We start from the raw sequence: 17942 nt of genomic DNA, 5'->3' as shown, positions 1-17942 counted from the left end.
CCTCTCTAAAGGGGACAGGCCACGCATGTGGGGAGGCTGAGCTCAGGCGTCCCAGCTCCCCGGGGTATCGCTGCCTGCAGTGAGGTCTTTCCATTTCATCCACAGAATGTCCCCTCTTTCCCTTTATTTGCCTTAACATCTCCCAGACCGGATCTGATGGCACCCTGGGGAGTGTCGAGCAGCGGTGATGGCCTAGGCGCTCGCGTCCCACAGCCTGAGCTTAGCCTCCGAGTGCTCTCACTGGCTTTTTTGATCTTGGATTAGTTACATCAGCTCCCAGTTTCCCAGTCTATAAAATGAATGTACTGACGGCCTTTTCCATACAGGGTTGTGAGGGTAAAATGAGAAAGTCCATGTTACGGTGATCACCATGCCTCAAGACATACCAGTTATTATACTTTTTAATAATTTAGTAATTATTATTACAGCCTGTTGGAGGGCTGGCTGATACAGAAGTTTCACAATGAAGGACTCCCAGGAGAGGATTCAAAATTTTAATTAGTATTAATAATTGTGAGAGAGGCCTCCTTTTTAATTTTTGCTGGTTTTTCAAATCTCTAATGTTAAGTCATTCCAAGGTGAACCCAAAGAAGAGAAAGAAAACACTCGTAACTGTTTAGTTAAAGACCAGGACACATCCCTTTTTAAAAGCATGCAGGAGTCTAGAAAGATTGTACTGATGAACCTATTTTCAGGGCAGCAGTGCAGATGCAGACATAGAGAGCAGACTCATGGGCACAGTGGAGGAAGGAGAGAGAGGGACGGATTGAGAGAGTAGCCTGGGAAACATATACACTGCCACATGTAAAATAGATAGCCAGTGGGAATTTGATGTATGATGCAGGGAGCTCAACCCAGGCCTCTGTGACAACCTAGAGGGGTGGAGGGGGTGGGAGGTGGGATAGAGGTTGTAGAGGGAGGGGACATCTGTATACCAATGGCCGATTCATGTTGAGGTATGGCAGAAACCAACACAATATTGTAAAGCAATTATCCTCCAATTAAAAAGAAATGAATTTTACTGATTCATGTCAATGGATGGCAAAAAGCACCACAATATTATAAAGTAATTATTCTTCAATTAAAATAAACTAATAAAAATACATAAATTAAAAAAAAAAGTAAAACAAATAAGTAGAACTTATCTTCATCCCCAGGAACCTGGGAACAGGCACTTTGGAGAACTGCAGGTAATAAATGGAATTCTGAAGAATATGGAGCCTCCTTGTTCCAGAGACCTTTAAATGTGAGGTTTAACCAGCCTTGAGCTCTTCTTGTGTTGGCTGAACCTCAGGAGGAGAATGGAAGCAGCCAGTCGGCAGGTTGTTCATGGAAATCACAGCGATCAAAACACGTTTTGAATTACCAGTTCAGTGCTAAGTCCTAAGACAGCTGACTCTGTTTTCCATAAAGATATTAGATTATCCTGAGAACAGTTGTTATAGGAGGAAAAAAAAATCAACTGCTCCAATGTGAGCTGTATAACAATTAAGCAATTCTGAAATTTCAACTGAGAGGAATTTAATTAAGGCTCTAATAGCTGATTAAACTCATTTAGATCTGCTGGCAGTTGCTGCTGGTGACATAAGAAACCCAGGAAGACAGACTTTCTCCATTTCTGTATGCTGTATTTAATCCTGCCGGTAGTCACAGGTATGATCCTTTAGGGGCTTCTCAAAATGTGGTCCTTGGATCACCTAGAACAGAATGACCTGGGATCCTGGTTAAAAAGTTAGGTTCCTGGGCCTCCCTCATCCCACATCTACTGATGCAGAGATTCCAGAGATCTACGAGTGTGCATTCATTCATTCATTCATTTTAATTGAAGTGTAATTAATTTACAATACTGTATTAGTTTCAGGTATGCAGCAGAGTGATTCAGTTACACATACATATAGATGTATATTTTCAGATTCTTTTCCATTATAGATTATTACGGGATATTGAATATAGTTCCCTGGGCTACACAGTAAATCCTTGTTGTTTATTTTATATGAAACAATGTGTATCTGTTAATCCCATACTCCTAATTTATCCCTCCTCCCTCCTCCTTGGAGTTTGCATTCTTTTCTTTTTAATTTAAATTTTTATTTTATATTAGAGTATGGTTGATTTGCTATGTTGTGTTAGTTTCAGGTATATAGCACCGTGATTCAGTTTTGTATATATGTATATATATGTTCTTTTTCAGATTCTTTTCCCATAGAGGTTATTAATATTAAGTAGAGTTCCCTGTGCTGTAAGTAAGTTCTTGATTTTGGTGTCTTTAATTAGTTTTTATTGGAGAGTGGTTGCTTTACAATGTTGTGCTAGTTTCTGCAGTACAGCAAAGTGAATCAGCTCTACATACACGTGTATCCCCTCTCTTTTGGATTTCCTTACCATTTAGGCCACCACAGAGCACTGAGTGGAGCTCTCTATGCTGCACAGTAGGTCCTCATTAGTGATCTAGTTTATACATAGTAGTGTATATTGGAGAAGGAAATGGCAACCCACTCCAGTGTTCTTGCCTGGAGAATCCAAGGGATGGGGGAGCCTGGTGGGCTGCCGTCTATGGGGTCGCACAGAGTCGGACACGGCTGAAGTGACTTAGTAGCAGTAGCAGCAGTGTATATATAGAGTCTGCATTCTTAATCAGCCCCCAAGGAGAGGTTCTTATTCCTGCTAAAGTTTCGTAATCCAACAACCTTTAGTAATTGCATTTAAGACCATGAATTCCAAGGAGGCAGGTGCTTTACTTCAGCACCTGAAAAGCAGTTCTTAGTCTCACTCTGCCAGTGGCTGTCTGAGGCCCCATGACACAGGACAAAGTAGGTTTGGTCCACACCTGCTTTTCAGCAGTTTCCTTGTAGAAGCTGGTTTGACTGTAGGGTGCAGTGGGGTCCAATGTGACATCTAGTTTCACAGACTCCTGCTGTCTTGAAGGAACCTTAGATTGAATTGATTCACAAACTAACTGCTAGACTCAACTGCGAACTACTCCAAATAGAACGTATTTCAACTTGGTATCAGGTCACAGTCGTGGCTCAGACATCTTTGCTGTGAAGTTTCCAGATCAATCAAATTCAGGTCTGCTTTTGGTTTCAAGCAGCAGCCGAAGACACAGAATGACTCGTGCATAACCATGCTATCACCCACTCCAGTACTCTTGCCTGGAAAATCCCGTGGATGGAGGAGCCTGGTAGGCTGCAGTCCATGGGATCGCCAGGAGTCGGACATGACTGAGCGACTTCACTTTCACTTTTCACTTTCATGCATTGGAGAAGGAAATGGCAACCCTCTCCACTGTTCTTGCCTGGAGAATCCCAGGGACGGGGGAGCCTGGTGGGCTGCCGTCTATGGGGTCGCACAGAGTCGGACACGACTGAAGCGACTTAGCAGCAGCAGCAGCAGTGTGTATATTTGGAGAAGGAAATGGCAACCCATTCCAGTGTTCTTGCCTGGAGAATCCCAGGGATGGTGGAGCCTGGTGGGCTGCCGTCTATGGGGTCGCACAGAGTCGGACACGACTGAAGGAACTTAGCAGCAGCAGCAGCAGCAGCAACCGTGCCATCAGCTCACTTGTGTGTTAGATTTGCATGGGAGTGATGGTAATTGATGATACTGTTTATGCTAAATACGGACATTAAGTCATTTTAAATACCCTCATGGACATTAATCTTATGTCCTTTGGAAGACTTTATATTTCAGGTGGAGAGAAATTGGCCTCCTGTTTGCTCTGTTTTTCTCCTTAAATTCATCTTCCTGAAGAGTTAATCCCTCACATTTTCACCAGCTTGGAAGTAAATCACTGCTTATTATCCAGAGTGAAATGTCTTCTGGTGTTTTTGCACATGTGAAGTGTTAGCTTTAAGGCTTCTTCCCCCACCTGGTTATGAAATCACCCAGTGAGTTCACTGGGGCCAGTCAAGCTGGAGCCCAGGCAATGTGAACTCTGCTTTCATCATCGGTTTTAATAAATTTCTTCTCTGATTTTTAATTTTGCAATCCCTATTGTCTTCTCTCCAAGGAGAGGATCTGAGTAAACAGGCAAGTTTCCTCTTTTAACTTTGAATTCTAAGTAAAAATTGATGCTGTGCTACAGTCTGAATCGAGTTCAGTTCAGCAAATATTTATTGAACCAGCCTGTGGTGAACACTGTACTATAGCTGATGTAGGTCAAGAGGTATGAAAGTCTGGTTGGGCCAGATATTCTATAATTCAGGGCACACTGAGCCCTTGCTCCCCACCTGCAAGCAGTCATACAGTTGGTCTCTAAGTTGTATTGATTCCACCAATTTGGGGTCCTGACAGTTCATGCCAGCCCCCCACCACCACTTTGATATAGCTCTATACCAGGTTTCTCCAGGTTAACTGCCTCCTGACCCGTCACTCTGTTCAGAATCTTCTAGGCACAACCCCTTTCTCTGCATGGCCTTGAAAAGAAATGTCCTAATACATCAGACTGATTTTATTCCTCCCCCGATTAAAAGTCTTCCTACAGTACCCATCTCCTTCCCGCTACACTCTTCTCTCACCCTGAGAACAAAGGTGGAACTCCAGAACAAGCCACACACCAACTCTACTGCTCTGGCTCATGGCTGGAAGTCACTTCCTGTAGGAGCATCTTTGGTTTCCTTGCAGAGCAAGATGTACTCTGCTCCAGTGACGTCCTGTGCCCACCCCAGCATGGGAGTTCTTGCATTCATGATCTCATGTTATCTCATGAGGTCCAGGGTGCTCCAACTCCTCTTCTCAACAGACAGGAAAGTCTGAGGACAAGAACCAGGTCTGGATTAGTCTCAGCTGCAGCCCCAGAGCCTCCTTCAGGGCCTACCATAGTGCAAAGCCCTGGATGCACACATACTGAGCTTACGAATGAACATGCAAGAGAATTCAAGGGAAAAAAAATATTCAAAAATGCACTCTGGCTGGAGAACTAGGCTGCAGGAGAGCAGTGGTGTTTAAGCTGGAAGTGGAAAGAATGGACAGGATTTCAAGTCAGTGGAGATGATAAGGAGAGGGATTTCAGGCAGAAGAGGTAGTGGAGGCAAAGAAGGGGCATGAGTGTCATTTAGGGTGTGTGCGGTGAGAAGTGAAAAGGGTATGCGTCATTGTGGCTTAGTGTTGTATGTGAGAGGGGAGGTGTGTGTCAGGTATGTGTGTGTGTGTCGTTATACAGGTATGTGGAGGTGAGTTGTATATGCGTGCATAGCAAATTCAAGTAGGTATGAGTGTAGCTGTATGCATAGATGTATAAGTATATAATATGTGTGAAGTGTATGATATGTCGGAGAAGGCGATAGCACCCCACTCCAGTACTCTTGCCTGGAAAATCCCATGGACAGAGGAGACTGGTAGGCTACAGTCCATGAGGTCGCAAAGAGTCGGACATGACTGAGCGACTTCACTTTCACTTTTCACTTTCATGCATTGGAGAAGGAAATGGCAACCCACTCCAGTGTTCTTGCCTGGAGAATCCCAGGGATGGGGGAGCCTGGTGGGCTGCCTTCTATGGGGTCACACAGAGTCGGACACGACTGAAGTGACTTAGCAGTATGATATGTATTATGTATATGTACATATATATATGTATATATACATACACACCCTGGTGGCTCAGACAGTGAAGAATCTGCCTGCAATGTAGGAGACCTGGGTTCAATCCCTGGGTCGGAAAGATCCCCTGGAGAAGAGAATGGCTACCCTCTCCAGTAAGCGTTCTTGCCTGGAGAATCCCACAGACAGAGGAGCCTGGCAGGCTATAGTCCATGAGGTTGCAAAGAGTCAGACAAGACTGAGTGACTAACACTTCACTTTATATACATATATAGTTGACCCTCGAATAGCATGGGTGTGAACTGGGTGGACCCACTGCTGTGAATTTTTTCAATAGTGAATTACTGTAGCACTGCACAGTCCCCAGGGGTTGAATCTGCAGATATAAAGGACCCATGGATATGGAAGGCCACGTCCTCACTGCCTGCACGAACAGTCAGTGCTCCTAAACCCCACGTAGATCACAGGTCAGCTATACCCACATATATACACACATACATGTGTGAATATTTGTAGGTGTTAGGAGAAGGAAATGACAACCCTCTCCAGTACTCTTGCCTGGAAACTCCCATGGAAGGAGGAGCCTGGTAGGCTGCAGTCCATGGGGTCGCGAACAGTCGGAAACGACTGAACGACTTCACGTTCATGTGTTGGAAAAGGAAATGGCAACCCACTCCAGTGTTCTTGCCTGGAGAATCCCAGGGACGGGGGAGCCTGGTGGGCTGCTGTCTATGGGGTCACACAGAGTTGGACACGACTGAAGCGACTTAGCAGCAGCAGCAGAGTATCTGTGTTTGAAGATGTATACGTTTTACTGTGAGGGTATGTATAGAGTGTGAGGTCTTCCCTCGTAGTTCAGTTGGTAAAGAATCCACATGCAATGCAGGAATCTGCCTGCAATGCAGGAGACCTGGGTTCGTTTCCTGGGTCCAGAAGATCCTCTGGAGAAGGAAATGGCAACCCACTTCAATATTCTTGCCTGGAAATTTCTATGGACAGAGGAGCCTGGCGGGCTACAGTGCATGGGGTCGCAAAGAGTCAGACATGACTTAGCAGCTAAACCACCACCATGAAAGAGAGATGGAAAAAGTGATAGAAAGAGAGTATTGGGGTTGATGGGATCTATATTGTGGGGTCCGTTAACATAAGAGGAACCTGGATTTGATTCTGTGGGCAGTATGTGTCATGGAAGGGTTTGAGTAGAGATAGATCTATGATTTTGGTGTTTAGGTGTACATTTTTAGGGGTGGCTTGGGAGAGACCAGTTGTGAGGTGATTTTAATTGTCTCTTGTAAGCATTTCATTGAAAATGAATGAAATGATTCATTGAAAAAGACCCTGATGCTGGGAAAGGTGGAGGGCAGGAGGAGAAGGGGTGACAGAGGATGAGATGGTTGGATGGTATCACTGACTCAATGGACGTGAGTTTGAGCAAGCTCTGGGAAAGTGAAGGACAGGGAAGCCTGGTGTGCTGCAGTCCAAGGGGTCACAAAGAGTTGAACAGGATTTAGTGACTGAACAACAAAAAGCATTTCATGAATAGATCCGATACAGTCCGTCAGACCTCTTTGAAAGGAGAGGCATGAATATCTATTAACCTCGTTTCTTCCAGCCTTTTGCAGCCTCTGTGACACATCCATGGATTTACCCAGATATGAAGGGATGAATACTAATTTATGCCAGTTTCTTGAGATGAAATTATCTTTTCTCTGAGAAAATCTTGGCTGAACATCTTGATAAGTAATCACTGCCCTTTCACTAAACAGCTCCTCTTAGGAGCTGAAGAGCAATTAGGTTTCTAAAAGCACAACATTAAAATTTTATTAATAAGAATGGATAAAAAAATCATTGCAAAGTTAATTTTCCCTTTCTATACTTCTTTTAACAAGAACACTTTTCTCCATTAAAGGTTAATTATTTTTCTTTGTCCTCAAAACTTCAGTTTATTTGCAGAAAACATTTAGTTTATCACCAAAATTCAGTTTATTTTGAAGGTAAAGATTTTTTTTTCCTTCTCCCATACAACCTATTTGGGTTAATTTGGGACTGTTTTCAAGTAGGAAAAAAAAAAAAAACCAATTCATGATAGAAATAAAAATCTGCCCACACCTTTTTCTTGTGTATATGGTGTTCATAAGAATTAAAACAGTGCTAAGAATGAAAAGTGAAAATGTTAGTCTCTCAGTCATGTCTGACTCATTGCGACCCCATGGACTGTAACCTGCCGGGCTCCTTTCCTTTGTCCGTGGAATTCTCCAGGTAAGAATACTGAATGGGTAGCCATTCCCTTCTCGAGGGGATTTTCCCAACCCAGGGACTGAGCCCAGGTCTCCCACATTGCAGGCAGATTCTTTACCATCTGAGCCACCAGGAAAGCTCCAAGTGCTAAGAATAGTGCTTATTAATCTCTGGACCTAGATATTATCATACTAAGTGAAGTAAATCAGAGAAAGACAAACACCCTATCACTCATGTGCAATCTAAAAAGAAAATGATACAAATGAACTTATTTACAAAGCAGAAATAGACTCACAGACATAGGAAACAAATTTACCAAAGAGGAAAGGCAAGAAATTAGGAGTTTGGGATTAACCAATAAAAATTACTGTGATCTAATGTTACAGACAAGTGTGGTATGTTCATTCATTCCATCACCTGCTGCTAAGTCACTTCAGTCATGTCCGACTCTTAGCGACCCCAGAGACGGCAGCCCACCAGGCTCCCCCGTCCCTGGGATTCTCCAGGCAAGAACACTGGAGTGGGTTGCCATTTCCTTCTCCAATGCATGAAAGTGAAAAGTGAAAGTGAAGTCTCTCAGTCATGTCCGACTCTTAGCGACCCCATGGACTGAAGCCTACCAGGCTCCTCCATCCATGGGATTTTCCAGGCAAGAGTACTGGAGTGGGGTGCCATCTCCTTCTCCACATTCCATCACCAGCTATCCCTTAAGTCCTTCTTTGTGCCATGCCCTGAGTTAGAAGCTGTAGACATAAAAACCAATTAATATGCATATATATATATAAAATATATTGGGTTGGCCAAAATGTTTCTTATGTTTTTTATACCTTCTTATGGAGAAACCAGAACAAACCTTTTGGCCAACCCAATATATATACATATCCCTGCTAGACTGACGTGTCACCATCTAATGAATGAAACATAGACACAAACATAGATTGTGAAGGTATAATATTGTTAGGCAAATGGAAATTTAGATGTTTCAATCAAATTAAGGATTTGTAAATGAAATGTTATGATGTCTGGGATTTCCTTCAGTATTATATGGGAGGAGTGGTTGGGAGTATAAATGAGACAGGATTGGCCATGAGTTGGTCATGAATGAAGCTAGATAATGGGAAGATGGAGATCCATTCTACTATTTTACTTTTGTATGAGTTAAAATTTTTCCATCATAAAAAAAGGAAAAAAAATGAATGAAGTAAAGAGCTTCCAGTTTTAGGCAGATTATGTTTGGACACATATTCATCATGATTTCTGCATTTCTTTCTCTGTTCCAGATAACAGACTAGATTAACTCTCAGGGTAAATCTCAACTCCTTAACAGGACCTACAGGGCTTCACATCATCTGGCCCCTGCCTGCCTGGAATGCCCCGCCCCCTTCCCTTCATCCTTTCATCTTGGATTTCCAATCTCAGCTTAAGTGCCACCTCCTTGGGGAAGCCTTCTGGGATTTCTTTCTCCCTCTTTCTGATCTTAGACCCATATTTTATTTTTTTCCCTCCTAGTTTGCGTGTATATATTCTTGTGTGATTATTTGACTCATGTGTGTCTTCCTAATTAGCCTAAAAATTCAATGCAAGTAAAAATATTGCTGTTTGCACTACAGTATCTTTAGTGCCTAGCACAGTGCTTGGCACGTAGAAGCCACTGAGTAAATATTTACGGAGTAAATGAATCTCTATTAAACCTGTCTACAAACCCCAGACTCAGTTACAGCCCTTTGTAAATAGGAATGTAGGAGGGGAAAGTGAAGGTTGTCTGTTTCTCCCCATCTGCTAGAAAAAATCTTAAAGAGTTGAGATTTTTGGTGTTTGGAACAGGAGCCCATCAGACTCCGAGAAGGAGGTGCAAGCTCTCAGGATCCAGGGCAATGTTGACACAGCAACTTCAGGTCCGGATCAAGTTTTCCACCCACTGCACATTTCCACCCTCTTTGGCTGACCCATGGGTGCTTACTTAGATGTGTTGGGAAGGGAGGGAGGAACTTAGAGAAGATCTCAGAAGTTACTGCACTCTGGGGACTCATAAACCTTTGTAGCCTATCTCTCCGTGAGTCAGCCTTGGGCTGGAGCTTTTGCCTGCCTCCCACGGTGTAGAATATGTGATGTGGTCAGTGACGTCACCGAAGATTCTGCTACGGGCTTTGCCTCTATTTGTGTTACCTTGGGATTTTAGGTGGAGAAGGAAATGGCAACCTACTCCAGTATTCTTGCCTGGAGAATCCCATGGACGGAGGAGCCTGGTGGGCTACAGTCCATGGGGTCGCAAAGAGTCGGACACGACTGAACGACTTCACTCACACTTCACTGGGATTTTAGGAGTTGTCTCTGCAAGGAAGAGAGGATCTTGGAGCAATAACATGATTACTGCAGATCAATTACTAGGAGCACTAGTGGGAAAGTGCCTTTGGATTCAGACGATTCCATGGTATAGCTCTGGTTCCACCACTTAAAAAGCTGTGCAAGTTTGGGCAGGTTGCATAACCTCTCTGTGCTTCAGTTCCCTGAACTGTGGTGTTGGAGTAATAATCTTTATCATATGGGATTTGTGGGGATTAAATAAAGTGGTAATATTGGCATATTTCCTTAGCACATAGAAGTGCTCAGAAGTGACATTGTTTTAATTATAGCATCAAATGCTATGGGGGAGCTGGGAGCAATGTTCTATATTACCAGGGAACACGGGAATGCCTTTGCAAATTAAGTCATATTTGAGCTATATTTTACAAGCTAACTTCCCAGGTGGTGCTAGTGGTAAAGAACCTGCCTGCTAATGCAGGGGATGTAAGAGACACGGGTTCAATCCCTGGGTCAGGAAAGTTCCCTGGAGGTGGGCATGGCAACGCACTCCAGTATTCTTGCCAGAGAATCCCATGGACAGATAAGCCTATAGTCCATAGCGTCACAAAGAATCAGCAGCAACTTAGCACAACCACAAAAGTAACATAATAGTATCTGCCATGTATGTTACATGCTAAATAAATTCTGTGCTAAGCGCTTCATGTATATTTTTGGCTCATTCAAATCTCACTATAGTTCTGAAAGCATATGCTGTGTCCATCCACATTCTACAGGCAAAGCAAAGTTCAGAAAGGTTAAGCCACTTTCCCAAGGCTGCTTAGCTAATGGGTGAAGCCAGGATCAGCATTTAGTTTGTTTGACTCCAAAAGCCATTGTCTTGGCCACTGAACTACCCAGTCTCTTAAAGGTTATGTTTGAGTTTTCTAAGAGAGATGGAAAAGAAAGGGATGGATGTAGCATATTCCAAAAGGAAGAGCCTGAATATCTCTTCATCTACTTGCATGTTTATTATTGTTGGCTTGGAAGGCAGCGGAGTGATCAGTTTTATCCCTCATTGTTCTCAGGCACATGCCAGCACCTAGCCAGCGTTCAATAAATCTGTGTTGAATGAATGACGGATATGATGGGCTCCATTTTCTCTCTATCCTGTGTTACACATCACAGCATGAGGCGATGAATGTGTTTATTTGTCCAAATAACTCTACCGCCTTCCGTAACTTAAAAAGGAAGGTGTTTGTGAAGCTGGACAGTTTTGTAATTGGCCGCGTGGCACGTTTCTCAACAAGCAGCAAACATTTTCCAGTCCAGATGCTGAAGTCATCTCTGAGAACAGACTGATTGCCTTCTCTCCCGACACCCTGTCCCCTCTCCTGGTGTCCAGCGTGTCTGAATTCTCTTTAAGGGCCTGAGATTCATTTCTGGTGACACTTACATTCCAGGAGGAGAGGTGAGAGGGTCACATCAACAGAGACAAGCCCGGACTCTTGGCACTTAGCTCTTCAGACAAGGTATTTTTCCTTGAGGTTGATGCTACAAATAAAGCGCTGACCTGCGGTGTCAAGCAGTTGCATGTGGGAGCAGGAGTAGGAAGGAGAAAGTGCGAAGCTGGGGGCAGCTTTCCCCCGTGTGTATGCGCAGAGTGCCAATAAGCTGTCAAATAAAATTAAGGTTCAAAACATACAGCCTTCAATTTGATTCCGCTAAGATGCCGGCTGCTGCAGGGAGGGAACACAATCGATTCTGTTTTGACAGGTCTCGGTGTTCGCTAAGCAGCAAAAGTCTCCACTCTGTACCTGATTGATAAAAGCTCACCTGATTTGCAACTTAAATAGAACCCCATCTGAGCTTGAAGGGAGGCGCTCATCTTCCCACCAGACCTCCGTCCCTTTTGCTCTTGGACTTCCTCTTCCTTTTCCTCTTTCTCTCTTTCTTAGCACTTTTTAAATTTCTCTCCCTCTCACTGTCTCTCTTCTATACTTAGAGGAAGAGTTTATACAAGTCCCTAATACCTGCCAGGCATTGGGCTGTAGGCTTTTCTCAAAATGCCTTATTTCATTCCCATGACATCCTTATAAAGTAGGTGGAATTGTGTCTATTTACAGATGAGAAAACAGATGTTCATCGTGATTAAGAGCCTGCCTGGGGTTGTACAGCTAGCAACTGGCAAGAGTTGGGGATTTAAGTCCAGACCTCTCTAACTTGAAAAGTCCCTGCTTTTTTCTTTTTTCTTTTGGGCTATTTTTGGCCGTGCTGGGTCTTCACTGCTGTGCGGGCTTTTCTCTAGGTGCAGCAAGTGGGACCTACTCTTTGGTTGCAGTGCTCGGGCTTCTCATTGCTGTGGCTTTTCTTGTTGCTGAAAATCTGAGGTGCACAAAGCTTCCGTAGTTGCAGCTCCCAGTCCCTAGAGCACAGGCTCAGTAGCTGTGGCTCACGGGCTTAGTTCCTCCATGGTATGTGGGATCGTCCCGGATCAGGGATGGAACCCATCCGTGTCTCCCACCCTGGCCTGCAGATTCTTAACCACTGGACCACCAGGGAAGCCTGTTTGCTGTTTTCATGACATCAGTGGTTCTGAGCACTGGAGGGACATTACAGTCAGCTGGGGAGCTCTAACAGCATCTGTACTTAGTCTCCACCCCGACATTTACTCAGTCTGGGGAGAGTCCAGAGCATGGGGGTTGCTTTCCCCTTTATCCCCATCTCTGTTAGCATACAACAGATGAGTGTGCTGGGGTAGGTAACGGAAAAGCCCCGAGGATGGTGGACTTCTTCTCCCATGCCTCTTCTCGGGGAGGACTCCTCCTTTGAGAAGCCGGTGGTGCAGGAAAGCACAAGTGTGTCTCTGTCTTTTTGCCGCAGGTGGGCAAGTGGGAAAACCAGACCTTGAGCCTGAGGCACGCCGTGTGGCCCAGGTACAAGTCCTTCTCCGACTGTGAGCCGGACGACAACCATCTGAGCATCGTCACCCTCGAGGAGGCCCCTTTTGTCATCGTGGAAGACATTGACCCGCTGACCGAGACATGTGTGAGGAACACCGTACCGTGCCGGAAGTTTGTCAAGATCAAGTGAGTCTGGGGGTATGGTGGGTTGAACGTGCCCAGTTGTGCCCAATCCTTTACAATAGCCTGAATCACTGATAACAACAATATCTCTTGTCGTGTCCGACTCTTTGCAACCCCACAGACAGCTGAGAAAGGAAGAGAAGCGAAAAGCAAGGGAGAAGGGGAAAGATATACCCAACTGAATGCAGAGTCCCTAAGAATAGCAAGGAGAGATAAGAAAGCCTTCCTACATGAACAGTGCAAAGAAACAGAGGAAAACAATGGAATGGGGAAAACTAGAGTTCTCTTCAAGAAAATTAGAGATACCAAGAGAACAATATCTCTAAAATAATAATGAAATGTAATATAAAACATACTCTATTATGATAGATATATATAAGAATAGATTCTTTTAAAAGACTAGAACTACACCAGCTGGTTTGCCGTCATTTCATTCCAACAGCAGTAATATGGGGTGTGTGGTTTTGCCCATTTTAAACACCATAAGAGCTGCGTTTACTGGAAGACTAAGAAGCACATTCAGAGCCGCTCAGCTAGTAAATGAGAGAGACAGGACTCAAGCACTGAGCCATCTGACTCCACTGCCATATTCTTAACCATATGGTGAATCAACCCTCCCCTTCAGTCCTTCCTAAAATAATTATTTCTTTTGTACTTTTCTGGTGCTCCCTCCCCCAAAACAAACCTTCCACTTCCTTCCACCTCCTTTCTAGTTTCCAGATCCACACTCCTCAGTATTTTCAAAACTTCTCTCCATATTGGGGTCAACATCTCCCTTCCAAGTGACTTTCTGATGTGAACCAGGTAGAACTGATCTCCTGGAGGTCTCCTTGGTCATCAGCAGCAAAGTTGTTTCTTCTTTTATTATGACTGAAGAGAAACTGACAATTAAGTCAGAGCCTCTGGCAGAGGGCTCTCCCTAATCTATAAACCCTTTGGAGACTCGTAAAGTTTCATGGCCAAGTCCAAGACGCTGATTATAGTCTTTGTAATGCAAACATAAACACAAATACCACCCTGGTGGGGAATTCACAAAAGGATAAAGCCTGTAATTGGATGGAAATCTATTTTTTTCTGAGCATTTTGTGATTGCCTTCTTTCGCCTGGAAAATTCTTGCTTGTCCTTCAAGTCTTAGGCACTTCCTCCCCAGGTTGGGTTAGTTCTCTGTACTTCCACAATACTGCCTCTGTCTGTCTCTTAATTCACTCAGGCTGCTGTGATGAATTACCACGAGAGGGTGGCTTAAATAACAGCCTCACAGTTCTGGAGGCTGGAAAGTCCACGCTCAAGGTTCCAGCAGGTCTGGTGTCTGATGGGGACCCTCTTGTTTGCACGTGGCTGTCTTCTTCTTACACACTTCTTCTTATCAGGGCACTGCTTCCATTTATGAAGGTTCCACCCTCATGACCTAATTACCTCCCCAAAGTCCCACCTTCAGATATCATCACAGTGGGGATCAGGGCTTCAATATATGAATTTGAGGGGAGCATAAACATTCAGTCTGTAGCCCTCTCGTTTATCTGTCTCATGTGTTTTTGTGGCTTAAAGTGTGTCCATATTTTCCCCGAGTATTAGCTTCTCTGGTGACTCAGACAGTAATGAATCTGCCCGCAATGCAGGAGACCTGGGTTCGATCTCTAGGTCAGGAAGATCCCCTCGAGCAGGGAATGACAACCCACTCCAGTATTCTTGCCTGGAGAATTCCATGGACAGAGGAAGCTAAAGTCCATGGGGCCGCAAAAGAGATGGACATGACTGAGCAACTGTTACTTTCACTGTCATTAGCTGTCTAAATATAGGGAATGTGGCGATTAATCTGTGTCCTCAGGGACAAGCACAGAATGTGACACAATGTTGGTGACGCTTGAACTGAGGAGTGAATGGATACTTTTCCTCCCACCTGCCAAATTCCAACCTCAGTTATTATTATATAAGATGCAAGTCCCCACGGCTCAGTGCTTTGGATAAAGATAATTTTTTACAAATATGATTGCTAAATGTACGATGAAGGTGCATTTTGGTTTGGAGAAATTTTTATCAATGAGTAACCTTTCTGGGGTTGAAATTCTGAACGGATTATTCAGTAAGTAATCATCGGCTTTTTTGGAGTCATCAGCCTCTTCAGGGTTGAAATTCTGAATAGATTAGTCAATAAATAAATACTCATGAAGCATAGTTTCTGTGTTAGTCACAGTGCTGGGCATGGGAGATGTATCTGTAAACAAGGATGAATCTTGCAGTCAAGGCCTGCACAAGTGTTAAAAAAAAACAACTCAGGCAATAAGGAAACAGAGCAGCTCTACATTAAGATAAACCCTGTGAAAGATCTGAGTAAGGTCCCCATCAGAGAGTAACTTGAGGTATGTGGGGCTCCTTTAGCTCACACAGGTAAGACTTACGGTGACATATAAGGGAGGAGAAGGAGCCAAGCATGTGATGAACAAGGGAAGAGCCACCCAGGTAGAGGAACAGGTGCAACAGGCCTCGAGGGAAGAAAGAGATTGGCAAGTTTGGGAAACAGAAGGAAGCCTAGCACAGTACTTGGAAGTGATGAGCTTGGGATAGGGGGTGGGGGGGAATGATATTGGATTGCCCAAAAAGTTCGTTAGAGTGTTTCCATGGAAAAAACCCAAATGAACCCAATAGAAAGGATTACGTGGGAAAGTTGTCAAAGGAGGTTTTGACTTCAGTGGGTGTTCTTTGAGCAGATGGTCAGATGAACTGGGTCTTTGAACTTGTCCAGATGAAGAAAGCAGAGTAGCTGACACGAAGCAAAGAGTATAACCCCACTGGGGCACCTCCTTTATGATAACAATATCTCATCTGCTTCAGTAAGGCCAATCAGGCCGGGCCTCTTATGCTTCACACTCAATCATTGCAGTTTAAAGTCTTTAAAATCAGAAGCCTTGGAGCTGAAAACAGTAGATCACCAAGTCCTGAGACACATGGTCTGGAGGAAATGAGCCTACAGATATATTACTGTCTTTAAAAGAATCGACTTTTCAACTGAACAGTATAAACCGACTAACTGGTTCAGATTCACATTTTGTGGTGGTGTGGAAGGTGGTGGCTTGCAGTTTTCCTTTTCCCACTTGGTGACATGAGAAGCTTGCTGTGCCTCTAGGTGTCTTTGATTTACCTGAACGCAATAGAAAATAACTAGGATCCATTAATCCCACTGTAACACAGATTAGATCAACTGCATTTCCTAAAGATAACATCTTTGAGGAAGGGTGATTGGTTCCATTGAGAACTCCCATTAGACAACATGATTGTGTTCGTTTTACTTGGTGATACTCTTTCAGGGAAAGCCCTTTGTCTATCACTTCTGGTAAATGGTGGGATCTTGAGGACACAGATCAGTCTTCTAAAAAATCAGGTAGTAGGAAATGAGCTGAGAAACCAAACTTTTCTTCTAATCTGCTTTAGTTGAGTGTTAAGACACAAATAGAAAATTGAGGAACAACTATCTAATTTGATAAATGGCTACTTGTTGTTGCTCAGTAGCTTAGTTGTGTCCGACTCTTTGCAACATGCTAGGCTTTCCTATCCTTCACCATCTCTCAGAGCTTGCCTAAATTCATGTCCATTGAGTCGGTGGTGCCATCCAAGCCATCTCATCCTCTGTTGTCCCCTTCTACTCCTGCCTTCATTCTTTCCCAGCATCAGGGTCTTTTTCAGTGAGTCAGCTCTTCACATTGGGTGGCCAGTATTGGAGCTTCAGCTTCAGCATCAGTCCTTCCACTGAATATTCAAGATTGATTTCCTTTAGGATGGACTGGTTTGATCTCCTTGCAGTCCAGGGGACTCTCAAGAGTCTTCTCCAACACCACAGTTCAAAAGCATCAATTCTTTGGCATTCAGCCTTCTTTATGGTCCAATTCTCACATCCATACATGACTACTGGAAAAACCATAGCTTTGACTAGACACTTTTGTCAGCAAAATAATGTCTCCACTTTTTAATATGCTGTCTAGTTTTGTCATAGCTTTTCTTCCAAGGAGCTAGCATCTTTTAATTTCATGGCTGCAGTCACCATCTGCAGTGGTTTTGGAGCCCAAGAAAATAAAGTCTCTTGCTGTTTCCATTGTTTTCCCATCTATTTGCCATAAAGTGATGGGACCAGATGCCATGATCTTAGTTTTTTGAATGTTGAGTTTTAAGCCACTTTTTCACTCTCCTCTTTCACTTTCATCAAGAGGCTGTTAAGTTCCTCTTCATTTTCTGCCATAAGGGTGGTGCCATCTGCATATCTGAGGTTGATATTTCTCCTGGCAATCTTGATTCCAACTTGTGCTTCATCCAGCCCAGCATTTCGCGTGATGTAGTTTACATATAAGTTAAATAAGCAGGGTGACAATATACAGCCTTAACACACTCCTTTCCCAGTTTGGAACCAGTCCATTTTTCCATGTTTGGCTCTAACTGTCACTTCTTGACCTGCATACAGGTTTCTCAGGAGGCAGGTAAGGTGGTCTGGTATTCCTATCTTTTTAAGAATTTTCCACAGTTTGTTGTGATCGACACAGTCAAAGGCTTTAGCGCAGTCAGTGAATCAGAAGTTTTTTGGAACTCTCTTGCTTTTTTGTGATCCAGTGTATGTTGGCAATCTGATCTCTGGTTCCTCTGCCTTTTCTAAATTCAGGTTGGACATCTGGAAGTTCTTGGTTCACATACTGTTGAAGCTTGGCTTGTAGAATTTTGAGCATTACTTTGCTAGCATGTGAGATGAGTGCAATTGTGCGGTCGTTTGAGCATTCTTTGGCATTGCCCTTCTTTGGGTTTAGAATGAAAACTGG

General features: G+C 43.8%; 1 protein-coding gene across 1 annotated transcript in view; it reads left to right on the top strand.

The window, feature by feature from the left end:
• GRIN2A (glutamate ionotropic receptor NMDA type subunit 2A) overlaps positions 1-17942 on the top strand; it is a 452755-nt gene that overhangs the window by 329113 nt on the left and 105700 nt on the right. Inside the window, exon 6 of the mRNA XM_070779645.1 lies at positions 12940-13145. Within this exon, the coding sequence (XP_070635746.1) occupies positions 12940-13145 (206 nt within the window). The remainder of the gene's footprint in view (positions 1-12939; positions 13146-17942) is intronic.

This window comes from Bos indicus, chromosome 25, assembly GCF_029378745.1.
Source record: "Bos indicus isolate NIAB-ARS_2022 breed Sahiwal x Tharparkar chromosome 25, NIAB-ARS_B.indTharparkar_mat_pri_1.0, whole genome shotgun sequence".
Lineage (NCBI taxonomy): Eukaryota > Metazoa > Chordata > Mammalia > Artiodactyla > Bovidae > Bos > Bos indicus.
Note: the sequence above shows the minus strand (reverse complement) of the source record. Positions and strands in the feature narration are given on the sequence as shown.